Consider the following 19,674-nt stretch of genomic DNA (forward strand, 5'->3'; position numbering starts at 1 on the left):
TGCATAAGGTGTTTGCTTATAGACCTTTTACATTAGAACAAAGCTATTAAGAAAATCTTAAAAATGATATGATATGGTAGAACTCGTTTAAAATAAAGTCTCCTAAAAACATAGAATTGATTTTACAATGTTATATCACTGTCATTAATTTCAATTTATTACTATATAAATTTTTCCAATTTTTTTTACCAACATTACCGTATCCTCTAAATGTCATAAAAAAGAATAAAGGAAAAATGATCTGATACTAATTTTTTTAATTTTTTTAAACAGCCTATGATGTTGGATATTGAGAGAGCCAACATCAATTTTATTAAAAAAAATATAAAATTGTTACTGGTGATTTTTAATATTGATTCTTTGTTTACGTGATATCAAATGAGTGACGTGGAAAACTTTTTAGTGTTATTAGAGTAATGAAAATCACAATCCTACAGTCTCATGTCTTAAAAACTGAAAACTCATACATATCATTTCTTTCGTTTTGGTTTAATGTAACGAAATACTAAAATTGAAAAAAAAAAACATGCTTGCAACATACTTATAAGGCATTTTCCTTTTAATATTTTATTATCAGGTAAAACTGTATACACTAATAATTTGAATAAAAAATGCATATACTATGTGATGAAAATAAGTGGAATATGTAATAAGTAACAAGAAGTAATCCACTAATCCAGGATTGGGACTGGGAGAAAATTCCTGGCTAATAATTGAATTGCTTATATCATCCAAATTTCGGTGTTGGGAATGGAAGTGGCCAAGTCATTAACAAGAGGAACAATAGGTAGAGGTGACATAATGGGATGAAACGAAAACCTGAGTTTCTCAGAAACTTCCTATCCTAAACTTCATAGAAATTGGTCAGAAAAATACAAGGTATTCTTATCGAAAGAGTAGTTCGTAGAAAGTCAAAGTTGAATCCTCTCATATATCATCATCGAACTGTTAACAAAGATAAACAAAACATATATGTATGTCATTAAAAACTATAAAAGATATCAATATATTAAACTGAGTAACTGCTAGAGTTACTAAGTTGTAACGTATTGGTGATATCATATATATCCAACTTGTTGAGATACCAACTAAATGTGTTATTAACTCTATTTAATTGTGATTATATCTCCAATTCATAAGTTATTAAGTTTTTGACTATTGTGTATTTGTAAATTATGATGCCTTCTATTTTGTCAAACCTTGAGAGGAAATGATCGATCATATGGACAATGATAGCTCCATTTTTCACGAATGCACAAGACAACAAGAAAAGGGTAACATAGTATGAGTTAATGAGATGACCGTTTGGTGAAAACGATGGCCACTGTCACTTCGGCTCTCCAAGAAGTCAGCAAAACTTTGGTATCTTAGCATCAGAATTCAATCAAAGCAGTTTAAGTATTGCTGTGTATGGTGACCAAATTCTGAAAATCGAGATAATCATAAGGGGTTCTTATGGTGTTACATAATTTGAATTATTATTATTATTATCACACGAACAAGATAGCACGAAATCAATCAAACACATAGCAGACAGCATCAAAACCAGATATTGTAAGTTAGAGAATTAATTAGAGTGCTCAACAGTAAAAGAACCAATCAGAGATAATCAGAGTACAAACGGTTGCTTCACAAAGAAATGGATCCAATACTACTTAAATACAATTTCCTCTTTGACACAAGTTATTTAGAGATTCCCCCCAATGAAGAAGTCAATGGGCCACAACTTTATGGGACCAGGAGCTGTTATGGCATTTAACACTTGAGAAAAAAAAATGTGATCCGATCAAGTTGTCCACCAGCTCCTTCCAGAACCCTATCTCCATTGTATCACCAAATCACTGAAATAGAGATTTCACTATGCCACCAAATGTATCAGTTGGTATGCTTTTCGTAAACCAGAAAGCTATTGCATGTAGAACCTAGTTTAGCCCATGTGCGGGTCACCAGTGGTGTAAACATAAGCTTAACGAAAGTGGTATATGCAGCAAACTATGTTGATCAGATAAGCCAAATGCAAGAGAGTTCAAAATTTAAAGATACAACAACCTAAAAAACTTAATTGTATCTCGCATGCATCTCATATGAGGTGTCCACCAAAAATAACATCTTCGATTAATATGAAACCAGAGCTTGAAGCCTAGAAATAGAACTGCAAACTAAAAACCACATTTTGGGTTTTGGTGCCTTTCTAAAAATCGATGAAAAGAAGTCATCAAAGCTCAGAACAGTCACTAAAGTGCATAAATGAACGCGTTTCTATCTTTGGATTACTTCAGTAGATTAAATTAACCATATATTGATTTTAAATAGCTGTGAATACGAGTAAACTTCAAAAAGATTTTTTCTTTTAGAAGAGCTATTTTCCTTTTTCATTGACTGAACAACGAAGGCCTATTTTCCTCAATTCTTACGGTTTTCCTTTCATACCCACGTTCTGATTCGGTTGCCAGTGATGTATTTGAGACCAGGAAACCAGAAAGAACATGGCCAAATAGCAACCCAAACCTAAAAAGTATCCGAATTCAATCTTAGGTGCTGCTGATTAACAAAACTTTCACAGATGGCTATCCGAACGAATTAACAATGTGTTCTTCTTCCCTGCAAGAAAACAAAATAATGATAATAAAGAAAAAAAAAACAATGAAGCATGTGTGATGACAGTTTTGGGTTACGGAAATACTTGGGTTTCATTTTTTGGGTTGTGGGGCATGGCGTTGTAGATGAGGGAAGGTAAGGTACTGGGTGAGTTATGAAGCAGCATATAAAGTGGGGAATAGGACGCATACCCAGCCTCACAAAGTGTAGTCTACGTTTATGGGACCCTTTGCCAAATCAAGTTCAATAAGAGAACGTCTTATTCACAAGTCACGACCTTGACTTGTCGCAATCACTCAACTCCAGAAACAGCAGTGGCAGTCTCCCTTGTCACGCTCTGGACTCATAAAGAGGCTGATTCATCTTCCCCGTCTCTGCCGTGCCAGGAACACAAGGAGCTTCATTGCAGCACGAAAGAGACACACAACAAAGCCACCCATATGGCCCATAGATTTGAGAAACATCACCACCACTACCAACAAAGCCACGCTGTCTAAACTTTCGTAAAAAACACAAAAAGAAACAACCTTTATCCAGATCAGATGGCTTCCTCCCCGAGCAAGCTAACGCTTCTCCCCACAAAATAGTAAGTTGGAAAGTGAAGTAATACATTTTTTCACGGTTGACTGTGCATGAATAATAGGATGCCAGAGCAAAAGGAGTGAGTCATGTCGTCAGTCATCACGCACCAATTTCCATGCAGCACCTCCTTGGGTTTTCCCTCACCAATCAGTCACACACGCAAATAGTTAAAAATAATCTCTCCTCTGGTAAAATACTCAGACATTTTCCTCAACAACACCATCCACTACGTCTCAGATAACAATATTTTTACCAACACGATTTACACGAAATTGAATCCATCTTGCACAGACAAGGTAAACAAGCAGATTGCAGATTTGCAACTTATGAAGGAAATGATTTATAACACCTGTGTAGCGTTGGGAAGGTAAAGTAAAGATAAAAAGATAAAATCCTTTGACATTCAGACCAATTTAAACCCATACAACAAAATCCAATTTACAGAGTCACAATGACCAGAAGCAATGAGAAAGAAAGATTTCTCCATCCCATAACTTCCTATTCCCATTGTCACTGTTTGCCTAGTCAATCTAATAACACCATTGCCAGATGAAAAAAAGCTACTAAAAAGGAAAAAAAAAATCAATTGAAAACGAAAGAAGTAATGGGTGTGGAACTAGCAGAGGACCAAACTGCTAAAAGTGGCAATCCTCCCAAATGGCAGAATTCTCGCCGCGTCTGCGAGTTGAGATTGAAAATGTGCAGCAGTGCAGAGGGATCCTCCATGGCATATAGACAAATAATTAATAATTAGCAGTTCCACACCAGAGAAAAAAGGACCAGGTGGAAAGGGTTCCCATTTTGATTTGAAAGGAAGAAGAAGAAGAAGCATTAGCGCCACGAGGAGAGAGTCAAGAGAGGAACATCTTTCCAAGCGAGAGTTAAGAAGCCAGGCGGCGTGGATTCAAGCAGCGAAAACAGAGAGCTGTAACCGTAATTCCAGAGAAGTATCTTCGCCTGACTAACTGCATAATGACTCAGACTCACAGACTCAAACCCAGCACGTTCCATCAGAGCCCTCCACTGCTCCCTGTCCTCCATGCTCTCCCTCACCGGCCCAGGCCCAATCACCGCGTCGATTCGCCGCCCCAGGAGAAGACTCTCCACCTGAAACCTCTCCGGTGAGTCCGCGGCCAAGTTAGGGTCCAGCGACTCGAAAACAGCGGAGAAGTACCTGAACGCGGTCTTGAAGCGGTTCACAAAGCCGACACGTGTCAAGCTTGCCTCGTACTCGCCGAGGGTAACGATTTTGGGGTTGAGAGATTTCGCCAACCGGAGGGCGGTGTCAACGGCGGTCGGGGGCTCGTCAAGTAGGTTGTACAACTGGAGCATGAAGTTCACCGCCAGGGCCTCGTCGGGGTCAATGCAAAAGCTCTTGCGGTCGAGGTCGTGAATGGGAGTGAGAATAGGCGTGAACTCGAAGTTCAGGTCGAGGAGCTTCGCGAACTCGGAGAGGCGGTTGCCGGTGGCGGAGAGAGATGGGCCGGGCGAGGCCCCAAGAGCGATGGCGGGAATCCCAGAGATTTTGATCTTATTGGGCTTTCCGGAAGAGCGAGTGGCGAAAGCCTGCAAGAGCGCGGCCCACTGAATCCCTTGGACGATGCCGAAGTCCAGGATGTGTATGTTGGAGGCGTCTTCGGTGGCTTCCAAGATGGCTTGGTTGGCGGTTAAGTGTGCGAACTTGGAGTACGGGCAGGCATCGTTGAGGGCTTTGTAAGACAGCGTCAACTCCTCTGAGGTGGTTGTCTTCGCACTTTTGGGCTCTCCCTTGTCCTGCTCGGCCCATATTTTACGGGAGAGGGCTTCGCAGAAGTAAAAGCCCACTCGCTGAGTGGGATTTCCGTGCTGGGATACTGATTTTCTCAGCCGGGCGAGGGATTCCGCGGCCTGATCCGGTTCGCTTTCCACGAGGGAGGCGCACTCTGTTAGGGCTTTGAGGAGCGGGTGAGCGGACTCGGGTTCGGAGGAGAGGCCGGCGTTGACTGGTTCCTGCGGCGGCGGGGGAGGTGTTGGTTGGAGCGGGAGCGATGTAGCGGCGGCGGTAGTGTCGGAGGAGGGGAAGATGAGGCGGTTGAGATCGGAGGGGAAGGGGAAATCGGCATTGGTGTGCCAGGAGGGGGTGTCGGCGGCGGCGATGAGAGAGTCCATCCAGTCGTCGGAGTCGAAATCGGAGAAGCGGAAGTTGGCCGGTGCGGGTGCGGATTGCGTGTCCGGGAAGTGGAATGGGGGATCGGGTTGGAAGGGGTCGGGGAAGTCGGTGGGATGGAGAGGGTAGCCGAGAGTGGGAGTGTTGTTCCATGGAATTGGATGTAAGGAGAGAGGGTTGAGATGGTGTTGGTGATGGTGGTGATGGTGATGATGATGATGATGTTGGTGGTGCTGCTGGTGCTGTTTCTGCTGCTGCTGTTCTTGCTGCTGCTTCTGCTTGATGACTTGCTGCGCAATGGCCATAAGGTTTCCACTGTCTGCACACATGTAAGCCATTCCCTCTTCTCCTCTGCAAATCACATCACAGCATTTCATTTACTGGAATGAATGTTTGAGAGTGAGAGTGAAGTGAAGTAGCAGGGGTGGGAGTAGTAGTAGTAGTAGTAGAAGCCTACCTATGTATACAATAATATAAATAATATTTCGGACGATCCGATTCAGTGGCAACCGGGTTTGCTTGGCTCGAGTTGGGTGCAGTATGAAGTGTGAACTCAATCAAAGAAAAAAAGGTAAGGGCTGAGTGGGTGTGTTAGTGAGTGAGGCTTGATTGATTGAACCGTTGAAGCGATGAGAGATTAAAGAGAGAGAAAGAAAGAGCGAGAGAGAGAGAGAGAACCAACAAGCAAGGCAACCTAGAACGACAACCTGATTAAAGCCATTTCAAAAAGACGCCATCCCCATGGTCCCACTTTCAATTTTCATTTTATTATTAATATTATTTATCTATTGTATATATATTTTAATTTTATTTATCCCAGTTAACCTCTTTTCGCAATGCTTCTGCTTTTGAACCTTACCAAATCCACATTTTTACGATTTATTCCAATCTAATACTGTAAAGTTTCGAATTCTAGTACTGATTTGGAAAATTAAATAAATCATTATTACAGTCATTTTAATATTTCCTTATTTGCTTCGCGGAGTACTATTTTTATTTTTACGGAAACTCACGTGACCCCGCATGTGACTTCATTTCTAGTTATCCAATCGATTCCGTCTTAACCACATGCGATGCATTATTATCCATACAACAGTTAAATCGGATCGCTGACAAAACAAACTTCTGTGTATATTTAATGTCACACTCTTTTTTTCTTTAATTAATAATCTTTACTTGCACGTTTTCTTTTAAAAATTAACACCATTAAACCTTTCTTAAACATCATTACTCTTATTTCGCCACTTTACATTTTATACATAAACTTATTTTGCATTTTCAATTAATCAAAATTCATTTTACGTCTTATGGATAATAAATAGTTTACTATTTGTGACCGGTTGATGTCATAAGAAATTATTATTTGTAGGTTAAATACACTTTTAGTTTTAAGTAAATAAGGAAATGTTTGATTTTAGTTTTTAAAAGGACGTCTTGAACGTGATTATTGTCTACAAAAGTATTATTTGCACAACATTTACTCATTTTGTAGTTTAGTCCATATTTCGTATGCTGTTGAACGTTGTCTTATTGTTGTTTTACATTCGAAACGTATGGAAATAACAGACTTTTACGTCTTATCAAAACAAAACATAGTTTCACACTTCGTTTGTTTCAGAAAAGGAAAACATATAAAATTATCTAAAAATAATGTTAACGTTTCATAATAATTAATAACAATTAAATACGTATGATAGTATTAAATTGTACAGTATTTTATTTTCCCTGGCTGGTCCACTCGACAGGCACATAGTTCCATTCAGTTTTCTTTTTACCCCATTTTTATAATTTAGTAGAAAATATGTAAATAAATAAGAAAAACGATCTTATGTTCTGAAAAATAGTATCACACTCTAACATTAGTAGGTCCAGCTGCCACGAGACTGTACACATGTCAGCTTACAGCAGCAAAATAGTGTGACAGCACTGCAAAAATTTAAAGTACTGTTCATTCAATTTGTTGATTTAGTAAATGAAATATTAAATTTAATAGAAACTTTCTGTGACTCTGTTCATTTCAAGTATATAGTTAAAAATAATTATTTATATTCAGATATCTTAATTATTTAAAATTAATAAAAAAAGGGTGTGGGGTGTTAATTTTGAGGGCGGTTGGTGGGGTCCACAGGAGTAGAGGGTAGTAGTAGGAAAAGTGGGACCCAGGTGTTTTGGACCAACGGAAGTGGAAATATGGTGAAACGGAATGGAAAGCAGCGGTGCAGGATATTTTGACGGGATTTTTCATTCATTATCTCTCGCTTTCATCTCTTCTCATTCTCCGTGTATTCCACTCATCCCACGTCATCATCCAGTCAACTCCTTTACTGATCAATTTCAAATCTTTTTAATTAATTTCAGTTAATCACCGTTTTCCCTCTCTTAATCAGTCTCAGAATTTGCAAATCCGTATTAAGACTGTGTTTGTTTGGACTGATTTCTCTGTTCACGTGTATTAGCAAAGATTGATTTAGAAGAACAACGTTGTTTTTTTTGACCGATTTGCGAGAATTTGATCGGATATAAAAGCGCTCATTTGCGAGAATACATTGTTCAAGTCATCTTGCCTTAGGTGTGCGGATTTGCGATGAAATGACATAGAAAGACTGATATGCCCTGCACGTATTCGGTTACACGTGTAACCGGTTACAACTTCATGAAGAATTTACCTTAATGGCGTATTCGGTTACAGGTTCAAGTCGGTTACAGGTTCACGTAACCAGTTACAACTTATTCCAGATGGGTATTGTGTTGCACAGTGACTTCTCCGTATTCCTACTAAATTATATTACAATTTAATAATACATTTTAAAATACATTCATTTTACTACATTATAACTTTTATAATTTTTAAACATTAATTTTATAAATTATTCGTAATTTTTTTCTCTTTATAAACATCTCTACAATTAAATATAACATTACAAAATAACATTTTATAATACTTTTATAACTAGGGGTATTTTGGTCATCTTTATTTTCTACCACTTAAACTAATTTTTAAAATCCATCACATCAATTAAATCCTACATTAATTCTCAGAAAACTTTACTTCCAAATCCATTCTCAATTTACCACAAATCCACTCAAAAAAACAACTAAAAAATTACCCTCAAATCATCTTCCCCAAATACACCCAAAAGAACACACCCTTAGTGTTGAATTTAGGAGGAGGTTTTTGTGTGTTATACAAACATCAATAATATCCGAGTCAATTATATAAAAAATGAATACCATTTTTTATTCAAAATCTTAAGATATGAATTAAAAGGTCTTTTATCTTTTTTATATAATATTTTATTTTTTTCATTTTTATTTAATGTAAATCTTAGAGTAATAATTGGATTTTCAACGGAATTGTTTGATTAAAAGTGACGATGGTGAGAAGAGAGGAGAAACTCAAGCGGACAAAATTAAACGTCTCTGTCCGAGTCAATGGTTGGATGATTAGACAAGAAATCAAAGGCAGCCATTCTTTGCTTATCTTTATAACCTACTAGGCCCACCCTTAATTATCCACACCTTTTTCCCCCCTAAGCCTTTAAATTCATTTTATACCTTTAATTCATGCTATAAAGCTTTCGTTTTCCAATTTCCTATTCTTTCTTTTCAAAATAAATATTTCTGTCACATTTTAAAAATCAAAATTTTCGAAGATAGATGACTTTAATAGACTCAATATTGTCACATTAATTAAAAATTTAGATTAAGAATAATTTAAATATATTTAAATTATAAAGAAGTTTTAATTTCCAAATCGAAAGAGACTTGAAATTGGGATATAGTCTTTTTTTTTTAATTACTAATATGTATGATTATAATAAGTTTTGAAATTAATATATTTTGGTTTATATATCAATATTGATTTTTTTGGGTTAAATACATATAAATTAGAATTCGTATCAATACATTTATACTCAAACTTTAAAAATAAAAAAATATATATATAATTTTTATAATTTAATTGTATTAAATTTTTTTATATCAAAATCACGTTTTAGACTAATTTTAAATTATTTATATTATTTGATACATTTTAATTTGAATGTTAGTTTAAATTGCGTTAAGCATATAAAATAAATTTGACAAAATTAAATTATAAAGAATTTATCCTTTCATTTTTAAAATTTAGATACATAATAAACTTTGAGACAAAAAGATTAAGAAATTAAAACATATTGGGTCCTTAATTTTTTATTTTATTTTCATCTTTAAACTCTTGTTTTATTTAAAGTTGGTTTGAATATTATATAATTTTTGAGAATTTATTTTGCAAGTTTTGATAAGATCCACATTTTAATAATTCTATATGCAAACTTTAATTTCTTGTAACTTAAAAGTAATATAATTATGATATTTAAAATTTAGGAAAAAATAAATAAAAGAAAAAAAAACATAGAAAGGGTTTATGTGGATGGTAACAAGAGCATGATATAACATATATATAGGTGATAGAAAATGATAGATGGCAGAGAAGGAATTGACAAGTCGATCTTAGCTATTGTTTTTGTTTAAGCAGTGCAAATTCATGCATCTCAAACACATCAAAGCCGCCAAATAAGACACACTATCACTCCGAATGCACCCATATATGGCTTTATCAATTTCTTGTGACAATTCCTTCTCGTTTTCTGCTTTCTCTCACAGCTCCTCATTCTTCCACCGTTACTCTGCAAGAAAAATCCAAAACGCTTACGCAATTCTTATATGTAACAGTACACAATCTCCATTTGGGTCCAATGCTATGGACACAACATGGAGCTTGGGCTCACATTGAGTAGACAAAATAATAGGTCTTATCATTGAACTGCCACACAGCTATCTATACATCGCACTCTATGCATACTTTTTCACTTAAGAGGGTCAAAAAAATTCACCACCAATGTCTTGTAAATCAAGCTCTGTGCCAAAATTCAACCAATCAAGTTTTGGTCTTCGTAGATGAGGACAACAATATTCAAACTCCAGTCAAAGTGGTCTATTCTCACTACTATTTTCGTTAATTAGCCCCTCTTCTTTAGTGTATAAATTAACACAATCTACACCTATTCTCTCATAACAAGCCTGGACCCAGTTCATAAATGAAAAAAGTTCACACAAACATAACAAAATTGATTCAAGTTATTGCTAAGCGTGGTAAATAGAATTGTTTGGTATTTAAGTGTGAGTCTAAGTTTTATTGTAAGTAAAAATGATAAAGTAGAACAATATATAAAGGTGAATATTCGTTACCTCATTACATTAAGGTTTTGGATAAAATATAATATCAATTTCTTACGTGATTAAGCTTATGTATAGTATAACCAAACAATTATATGATAACCGACCAGATGAAACCACTTTATGAACCTGACTGGCCTAGAAGCCAACAAGCAGCAAATAAGCGGCCCATCAACCGAACGGCCTAGAAGGAGAGGAAACCGAGCAGATATATCCTGACAATCAACCATCTTGAGATATCTTGTCAAGTTGAGATTATGGATAAGCGTTGCTTAGGAATTGAGTCATGATTAATATTTCATTAATCTCATATTCATCTCAAAACCTATAAATAGAGGTCAAAGGTAAGAAGGTAGGTAGATTCATTTATTGCGAATTTAAGATTTTGTTCTGACTCCCGATCGGACTAATCACTAACTTGAGCGTCAGGGTGCCTTTAACAATTATACTCCAAACGGTTTGGAGCCCAAACAAAAAAGGATTTGGACTAAGACGCGCAGAATTACCTAAGCTAACTTAAAGAAAAGTGTAAAAGTGTGTTTTGTGAACATTCTCGAAGTTATACTCTAAACAACTTAGATCTTATTGGCACTGTATTACTCTCATAAATATAAGTTTTTTATAATGAAAAGACACCATCCGAGGGAAAAGTGAAAGAAGTTATCAAATTAGTATAAGTTTATGACAAGTACAGCAAATTGTGAAAATACTAGAGATCGTAGACCTTAGAACAGTTTCATGATTAATCCCCATGTAATGCACTGAGTTTCTGCATTATTGGTATTAAATATGTTTCAAATTTCTAAGTGCTCTAGCCCCGTAAATGATGGCTACCAAGACATTATATACATACTTTCTTTTTCATATTTATTCATGTATTCTTATTGTTGAATTATGTGTTTTTTTTTCCCTTATTATATATATTAATAGGGGCACACACACATACAGAGACGTAGCTGGGTCAAATTTGCAGTGAAGCGCTTTGTTGAAGAAATGGCAGAGTTGCACATAAGAATGGAAACATGAAGGGGACAGAAGCTGTTTTTAGTTGGACTTTTGGAAGGAGAAAAAGACGTTGTCATATGATGGTAGGAGGCATCCTCACTTTGACATCAACATAATTCCATCACCTACTCATTACCTTCTTTCATTTTTCATCCATCTTCTCTTTTTAAATCAAATACAAATGTATTTCCCTCCATTATCTCTTCTATTATAATACTTTTCTGCTATTTTCATCGCAGAATGCATTCCAAAACCAGGGAGATATGTTATTATATACATAATAGTTCACTCATGAGTATGAGTCAAAGTCTTATATAGCATAGAAATGAGAATGAAAAAGTTGAATAATCATAAAAGTTTCATAATTTTATTGTTTTAAAGATTTTGATTAGAAAAGTGTCAATTTTTGGATTGAATTTATATTTTATTGCTATATTGTTGTTTCTCTATGATGTTTTTCTCAAAAAATCTTACAGAAGTATTAGACTTCATGGTTAGTTTTAGTAATTGGTTCACCGAATATAGTATGCTTCTTATATTAAAAGTTTTTTTAATAGAAGTTTTTAAGTATTATGTTGAAATAAAAACAGTACAAAAGAGTATCATGATTGAGAATGTTTTTTTTCTAAACATTGTCTATCAACGTGAAAGAAATTTATTGTATGGTATACTGTAAGATTCGATCGATAAGTCACACAATAAGTCATAGGCGATGATAAATACAATATAGTAACTAAACGATTTTTCTGTATATTGAAGATTGTTCGGTTTATTCATTAAATTATAAGTTAAGCAGATGAAGTTGTCCTGGGAGTGTGAGACTGTAATTAAATCAACGCGAACATGTGTATTTGACCAACATTAATTTAAAGTCTACGAAATATCTATGTTATTGGACCAACATCAATTTAAGGTTAATGAAATACCTATAAATACAAGGGTAAGCTACAGAAATAAAGTTTGCTTAATTGAATTTTGATATTTAATTGTGAATTAAAGTTCATTGAGTAAAATCTGAGTTGAGGGTCAAAATGCCTTTAACAGATATCCACCGCTCAATTTAGACTTGAAGAGGTTGGAGCAAGTGATTCAAAAGCAAACAAGACAACAAGAGGATAACATAATTATTTGGGATTTAAGTGTGAGTCTAAGTTTCGTTGTACACCTCTCTTGGTCCTACTCATTTATATACTAGAACACTTATTATTAAAAGAAAAATTGTTAAAAATATAAGTTTTGAGTCTAAACTTTATATTTAGTTTAAAAAAATTGAATATCCATAAATTCATTATCAAAATATTTTAACTAAAAGTAATATCAATTTGGACTCAAATTTTTATTAGTATTGTTATTTTTCTTTTATAATCTGCCCGAAATACCAGTGAGCTATGTTATTATATGTCGAAGAGTTCATTACCAATAGATATAACAGTATATAAGCTTATAGTGCATCTCCGTTAAAAGAGCACCAAAATTATTCCCTCGTTACCAGTTTAACTTTAAGATTCTATTTTCACTTTTTAACTTTAACATGCTAAAAGTGGAGAAAGAACCGTTACCAGTTACCATGAACTAAAGTGAACAATGAAGAGGCATATAACATGGAAATTGGTTAACTAGTACTTTGCAATAACTGATACGAAAACAGTGGTGGAGCCATGTGTATGTTGATTTGAGGGGCACAGGCTCCACCGCAATTCTTCTTTTAATCAAAGTGTTACATTCACGATATTATCTCATCACATATTCACAAAAATAATTGTTATTTTAAAATATGGATAATGATACTTTGACAACATTTTTTTAACAACATTTTAACATCTATATATCATTATGTGATTGGTCCAAAATTACTCCACAGTCAATAATAATAATAATTATAAACATCAACATGGACCAATCACAGAATGACACGTAGATGATGTTAAAATGTTGTCAAAAAAATATTGTCAAAGTATCATTATCCTTAAAACATATCTCTAAATCAAACAAAACATGGTATTTTTTTAGTGAAAATTAAAATTAATTATTCTTCGAAACTTTGATCTAATTTAGTTTCACTTAATTTAGTTTTATAACTTAAAAAATGTATGAATTTAGTTATTTTAATAAAATTTTATTAAAATAATATTAGAGTTGTTTACATTGTACATATTTTTTTAATGAAAAACAAGTTTAAAATATCAAATATACTTAATAAAATTTGGTTAAAAAGACTGAATTCACATTTTTTTTAATTTATAAACTAAATTGAGTCAAAATTTTAAAAATAGACTAATTCTAATTTTCACTGGAAAATAAAAAGCCAAAAATATTATTTAATTTTTTTTTCAAACAAATCCCTTGTTTTAAAAGTTTAGAAACCTGTTTTAATTTGTTTTAGAAAAAATTATAAATTTGATTATATTAAAAGTTTAAATTAAAGATATTGTCAATTTTTCATATGGATTCATGTTTCATTATTTTGTTTTTTTTTTCAATAAATTTGTCCTCAAAATTTTCAAAGTCAAATGTTTGATAATGATGACTATTTCAAACGAATCTATGTATTAAATATGTTCCAAGGAGAGATAAGACAAACATTACCATTATACATATATTTGCAGAAAAAATAAGTGGAAATGAAGATAGCAGGATGAAAATGCTTCTTCAAAACGGGTCCAACACTCAAATCAGTTCATAAAATCTATATTTAAAACCCAATGAAAAACATTAATTGATGTATACATAAACCTGTCCAACATCTTTTAATTTGAAAATACATATTTTAACTAAATAAGATCACTTATTCGTCATAAATGGGATTTAAATAAAACATTTTATGTGGGTCTTGATCTCATGAAAAATGAGAAATTCAAGCTCAAGAACAGTAAACAAATATATTGTGAACAAAATAACCATGATATGTTTAATTATACTTCAAAAAAGTTTAATAGCTAACATATTTATTTTAATTTCAAGTATTTAATATTACTAATCAAATAAACGCATCATCTTCAGTTAAATACAGTTATATTTTGAAAATAACTGAAATATTAGGTTAATGCTTAACTATTAATAAATGTAATTTATTTTACAAAAGTATAATGTATATTATTTTTGCCAAAAATCAATAATGACTTTATCTTTTATATATATATATATATATATATATAATTATTTATTTATTTATCTTAATAACAATTTACATCAATTAATAACTAATTAGATTGAAAATGTCATTAACTTTAAAGAAAATGTGTTTCTCTAACCCCTCCACTTAAAATATCAGGCACCAACTCTAATTATATGAATACAGTGCAAGCTAATTACATATTTTAATATAAAATGTGTTTGAAAATAATTTAAAATTTATCTTTTGTAGTAAACTTTTCATTTAATTGTATTACTTTTGAATAATTCGTTATCTTGTAATGATGATATTTGTATTACTAGTTGATTAATGCACCAAGGTCTCATTCCCAAATAATTGTCACCATGTTATAAAATTAGAACCACACAGTTATCTTATTTAAGTTTTGTATATTTACATTTAAAATTATATCATTGGCTTAAATGTATATTTCATTTAATTAAATCTGTGACTAATATAATCAATTTAACTAAAAAGACCACAACAAGACCATTATACTTCATTTATTATCAAAATAATGATACTTAAATTTAAACATTTTAAATTTATTTCATATAACATTACATAATTTAAGTTAAAATAGAAAATTTAATTATTATAATTGTTTTGTTTTGTTCAACCATATTCGTATATTCGTATCCTCGTATAAGTTGAGTTCATTTTATTAAAACTTTTAATTAGTATCAAAACATACAAACAATACAATGTATTAAAAAATTTAGATTATTCTACATCATTTATTTATATAAAATTTGAATTTGAGAAAATGACTTATGTATAATATATTATTTTTCAATTTAAAACACAGAAAAGTCAAACATGACCATAATTAATATAAAAATTAACATTTTCATATTATAATAACAGGACTAAAATTATCCCTTTACCCTAAATTAAATATCTACAAAAAATATTTATTTTTAAAAATCAATTATATCTATATAAATTGTGAGTGTAATAATTAAACTAAAATAGCTAAATAAATTGTATTTATATATTCACTTAAATGCCCATTAATGTATTCTTCCTTATGGTTGGTATTGTTATCGAAGTTTTTTTCTCTCTCTAGAGTTTATAAATAGTAAAAGAAAATTAAAAAAATGACGATTATTTTTGTTTAAGATAAAATTAAAGAATAATTCATAAAAAAAATATTGTTATAACGAAACTGAAAAATTCATAAAATGCCGTGTTTTTGGGCGGATACACAGTTGGGAGAGCATTGGTGTGAGAAATCAATTTTGGAGCCAAACAGCATTACCTGTGGTTTGTTGCGTGAAGTGACTGAAGAAACAAACTAGGTGTTGTCACTCAGATCTGTTCCATTCCCTCGCCAATCCAATTTCTGTTCGCACATTTCGCGTGCCCTAAGCCTCGTCTCCTTCGGTATGGGAGACGACGACGACGACGAGGTGCTCGGTTGCGCCACCACCGCTTCTGGTCAATCCGCCTCCACCAACAGCTTGCCACCTCCTGCCGATAACACACTTCTCAAATTGAACCATCTCGACTTACACGCTGATGACGCTGGATCACAAGCCTCTCTTGCGTCTGTGCTCTCTGTTCTATTATATTCTCTTCCTATCACGCATAATGCTGTTTAGTTTTGTGAATTTCATTTCTATTATCTCAAAATTTAATTTAATTTAATTTAATTCGATTATCTCCGCAGTGGCAAGAAGAAAAAGAGAGGCCAGCGAGCAGTTGGACCTGACAAGAGTGGAAGAGGTCTCCGACAATTTAGCATGAAAGGTAATTTTCATCTGGTCAATTTGTTTTCTGGATTGGACCTTTTCTAGTTGTTAACTTTTAGCTATCGCGTATTGAATGTGAAATTTGCAATCATAGTGTTTGGAATTGAATTTTTGTGTTTAGTAGGTAGACGTTATTTTTGTAGGTAATGAATATAATTTTGTTCTGGCTTTGCTTCTCATTTATTGTTTCATGTCTCCAGTGTGTGAGAAGGTAGAAAACAGGGGAAGAACAACTTACAATGAGGTTAGGTGGTTACTTTAACTCAATTTTTGCAACATGTGAATTGATAGCTTGCTTTGGTTTCAGTGTCATAGAATTATAATTTGTGTCCTTCCATCTGGAGTTTGATTTGATTATTTTAATATTGTAGGTGGCAGATGAGCTTGTTGCTGAATTTTCTGATCCAACTAATAGTGAATTAACCCCTGATCAGGTTTTCTATCCATCATATAAACAATTTCAATATTATATGCAATTCACAAGTTGAAGATTTAAAATGAGTTTTGTGGACTTACTTTTGGTGATGAACATTTGTCAGCAACAATATGATGAGAAAAACATCCGTCGAAGGGTGTATGATGCTCTGAACGTTCTCATGGCGATGGACATTATTTCTAAGGATAAAAAGGAAATACAATGGAAGGGACTTCCTCGTACTAGTGTGAATGATATTGAAGAAATAAAGGTTTGTCCACAGTCTGGAGTTGTTTAGTCTGCTCAATTTGGCTTATGCTTATCCTGCAGTGATGTTGTGAGATGTAAATGTATTTGATTCCAACAGACAGAGCGTCTTGGGCTAAGGAATAGAATTGAAAAGAAAACAGCCTATCTGCAGGAGCTCGAGGAGCAAGTGAGTCCCGCCCTCTCTATAAAAGATTAAACATGGGAATGAATTTGTGGACTTGGGAAATTGGACATATTGAATACCCTAACAAATTACATATGTTTTTGTTTAGTTTCTGTTTGCTAATTACTTGTATTGTTATGTCAAGTTCGTAGGCCTTCAGAACCTTATTCAAAGAAATGAGCAGTTGTATAGCTCAGGAAATCCTCCCAGTGGAGGTGTATCTTTGCCTTTTATTCTGGTACAGGTATATCATCACCCCATTGCCTAGTGTTTTTGTTTCTGATAGGGAATGCTGCTCAAGTTTACCTTGAATATTATTTTAATTATGAAACCATTACTCACTGCATCTGTGATAGTAAGTAGAAACTGGCTCAGAATTATAGATTGCAAAGCTTCTATTAAACAGAAAAAGAGTACAAATAATTCCCTTGACATTCGAGAGGCCTGTTCATTCCCACAACAACACTAATTCCCTCTCAATTCACACCATAAAATCTCCCCTTTAAACTTTTTTTTCTTATTTATCTGCAACATGCCTCATTTTTTAAAATATCTTAGTTTCGAACTATCTTTTCTGCTAACTAACTATGGTGGTTAGTTACCTATTAAGCATCATAATGAATTCGCTAGAAATATGTTTTCACTTTCTCTGTGAGTGTACATTTAAATTTGTCAACTGAATGCTGTATAAACTATATGGTAGAGGAACATTATCAACTCGTATTGCTAAGTTCACCTAACTCAGTCTGCCTTTGTATCTACTGAAGGCTTTTATTAGTAAGTTCACCTTAATCGGATAGCTGTGGTGGTAGAGAACTGAAGGCTTTTATTGGTAGAGGAACGTTATCAACTTAATTAATCAATCTCATATTTCTGGTCTTTTAAAACTGCAGACACGTCCTCATGCAACTGTAGAAGTGGAAATATCAGAAGATATGCAGCTTGTTCATTTTGATTTCAATAGGTAAGAAAGCTACTATTGCTTCACCTGGAATTCTTTCCAAATGATGTTTATAGTGTTAGTGATATCACAAAGTCAAGAAGCTCAAACTAGTGCATCCTATTTTGGTTAAACAGTCAAACATCATGGCTAGTACAAGAACGTTCTGGCAGAGAAGTTGGGAAGTGGTTGTGGTTGCATAGTTTTTGTCCCGTGCTGGGAAATGTATCTGCCCCTAACTATTTATGCCTTTTCTTCTCTCTGTAGTACTCCTTTTGAGTTGCATGACGACAATTATGTTCTCAAGGCAATGAAATTTTGCGAGAGACCACAGCAAGATAACACGACACACAATTTTACCGTTGGAGGAGAAGGTTCTAGCATGTCAGGCTTGTGCCAACCACAGGCTCCTTCTACAAATCTAAAAGTGTCAAATAGGCCTCCAACCTCACCTCCTCTCCCTGGCATATTAAAGGCAAGGGTTAAGCAAGAGCATTGATCTGTAAGTTTATCATATTATGTTGTCTTATGTAAGCATGGTTGTATATTTTGTAGAGAAATTGGCTTCAGTCGGTAGACCGTCATAATAGTTATTCAGCAGTACAGCCAAATCATTCTGTAGGTTAGAAGCAGATCGGTATGTCTTCTTTATTGTTAGCGGTAGACTTTGGCGCCCTCTTTGCTCATCATCCATCATTGACTACCTTAACTTCTTTTATTTCCAACATATTTTCACTGTAATTTTCCCGTCTCATAAATTGGTTTGTGACAGTCCATAGATCATGGAACGGAACCTAACAGCATAGGATTGATTTTTTAATTTTCTGTTTTATAGTGTACAGGTTTTCTGCTTATTTGGTATCTGGACCAATGCTATTGTTTGTTTTGTAGCATTGGCCTGGCCCTCTTGCTAATTCAAAATAACTTTGATGGAAATTTTGCATCTTACATCCATTCTTCTTGTAGAAGACGATTAACAGAAAAATTGATTTATATTTAATTGAGTGTGTCTAGAATCTTGTTCATGTAGCAGTGTTGTGGCAGTTTTAGTATCAGTAGTTCTAAATTCATCTCCGAAAAATTTATTGGAATGTATTACTTACTGGGAATGCGAAAGTTTTATCCTGATTCTTGAGGAATAATTGACGTTGGTCGCATTGACGCTTCTTCCAGGATAGAAAGGAATTCTTGTTTATAGAAGCCCATGTTACAATAATGTGTCCATCTCTATCTTGATAGGCATTAATTGGGTGTTTTGTTTACCATTCACTAGTGTTACTGTATATGTAATGAAAAAGTGTCTTGATATGTTTGGATAATCGTCTTTTTTAGGTTATATCATCAGGAAAAAGACATGTACTGATTAAGAGCAACGAATATTCTTGTTTACATAATGATTATATTCAAATTGCGATTACCAACATTAACTGAGGTTTTTTAGTGTCAATCAC

The 19,674-nt window shown here is 33.6% G+C and overlaps 2 protein-coding genes across 2 annotated transcripts; one reads left to right on the plus strand and one right to left on the minus strand.

Moving 5' to 3' along the window:
• Positions 1-3,553: 3,553 nt before the first annotated feature.
• LOC124844288 (GRAS family transcription factor) lies at positions 3,554-6,140 on the minus strand. The gene is made up of 2 exons (XM_088109771.1): positions 5,784-6,140; positions 3,554-5,677 (listed from the first exon to the last, which is right to left on the minus strand). Exon 2 carries the CDS (start codon positions 5,662-5,664, stop codon positions 4,012-4,014), a length of 1,653 nt encoding a protein of 550 aa, XP_087965897.1. The 5' UTR covers positions 5,665-5,677; positions 5,784-6,140; the 3' UTR covers positions 3,554-4,011.
• Positions 6,141-15,868: 9,728 nt separating this feature from the next.
• Positions 15,869-19,159, plus strand: LOC124844298 (transcription factor-like protein DPB). Its single transcript, XM_047321209.2, has 10 exons — positions 15,869-16,230; positions 16,354-16,433; positions 16,636-16,679; positions 16,807-16,869; positions 16,975-17,121; positions 17,218-17,286; positions 17,429-17,527; positions 18,177-18,247; positions 18,491-18,698; positions 18,779-19,159. Exons 1-10 carry the CDS (start codon positions 16,070-16,072, stop codon positions 18,848-18,850), a joined length of 1,014 nt encoding a protein of 337 aa, XP_047177165.1. The 5' UTR covers positions 15,869-16,069; the 3' UTR covers positions 18,851-19,159.
• The last annotated feature ends 515 nt before the right edge of the window (positions 19,160-19,674 follow it).

The sequence above is a fragment of the Vigna umbellata genome, chromosome 3, assembly GCF_029865625.1.
Source record: "Vigna umbellata cultivar VRB3 chromosome 3, Vumbellata_1.0, whole genome shotgun sequence".
In the NCBI taxonomy this organism is placed as follows: Eukaryota; Viridiplantae; Streptophyta; class Magnoliopsida; order Fabales; family Fabaceae; genus Vigna; species Vigna umbellata.

Coding starts and splice junctions, on each gene's coding strand:
- LOC124844288 (XM_088109771.1), bottom strand. CDS start 5,664: ATGGCTTACATGTGTGCAGACAGTGGAAACCTTATGGCCATTGCGCAG.
- LOC124844298 (XM_047321209.2), top strand. CDS start 16,070: ATGGGAGACGACGACGACGACGAGGTGCTCGGTTGCGCCACCACCGCT. Junction 17,122..17,217: donor ATGATATTGAAGAAATAAAG/GTTTGTCCACAG, acceptor TGATTCCAACAG/ACAGAGCGTCTTGGGCTAAG. Junction 18,699..18,778: donor CTCTCCCTGGCATATTAAAG/GCAAGGGTTAAG, acceptor TATATTTTGTAG/AGAAATTGGCTTCAGTCGGT.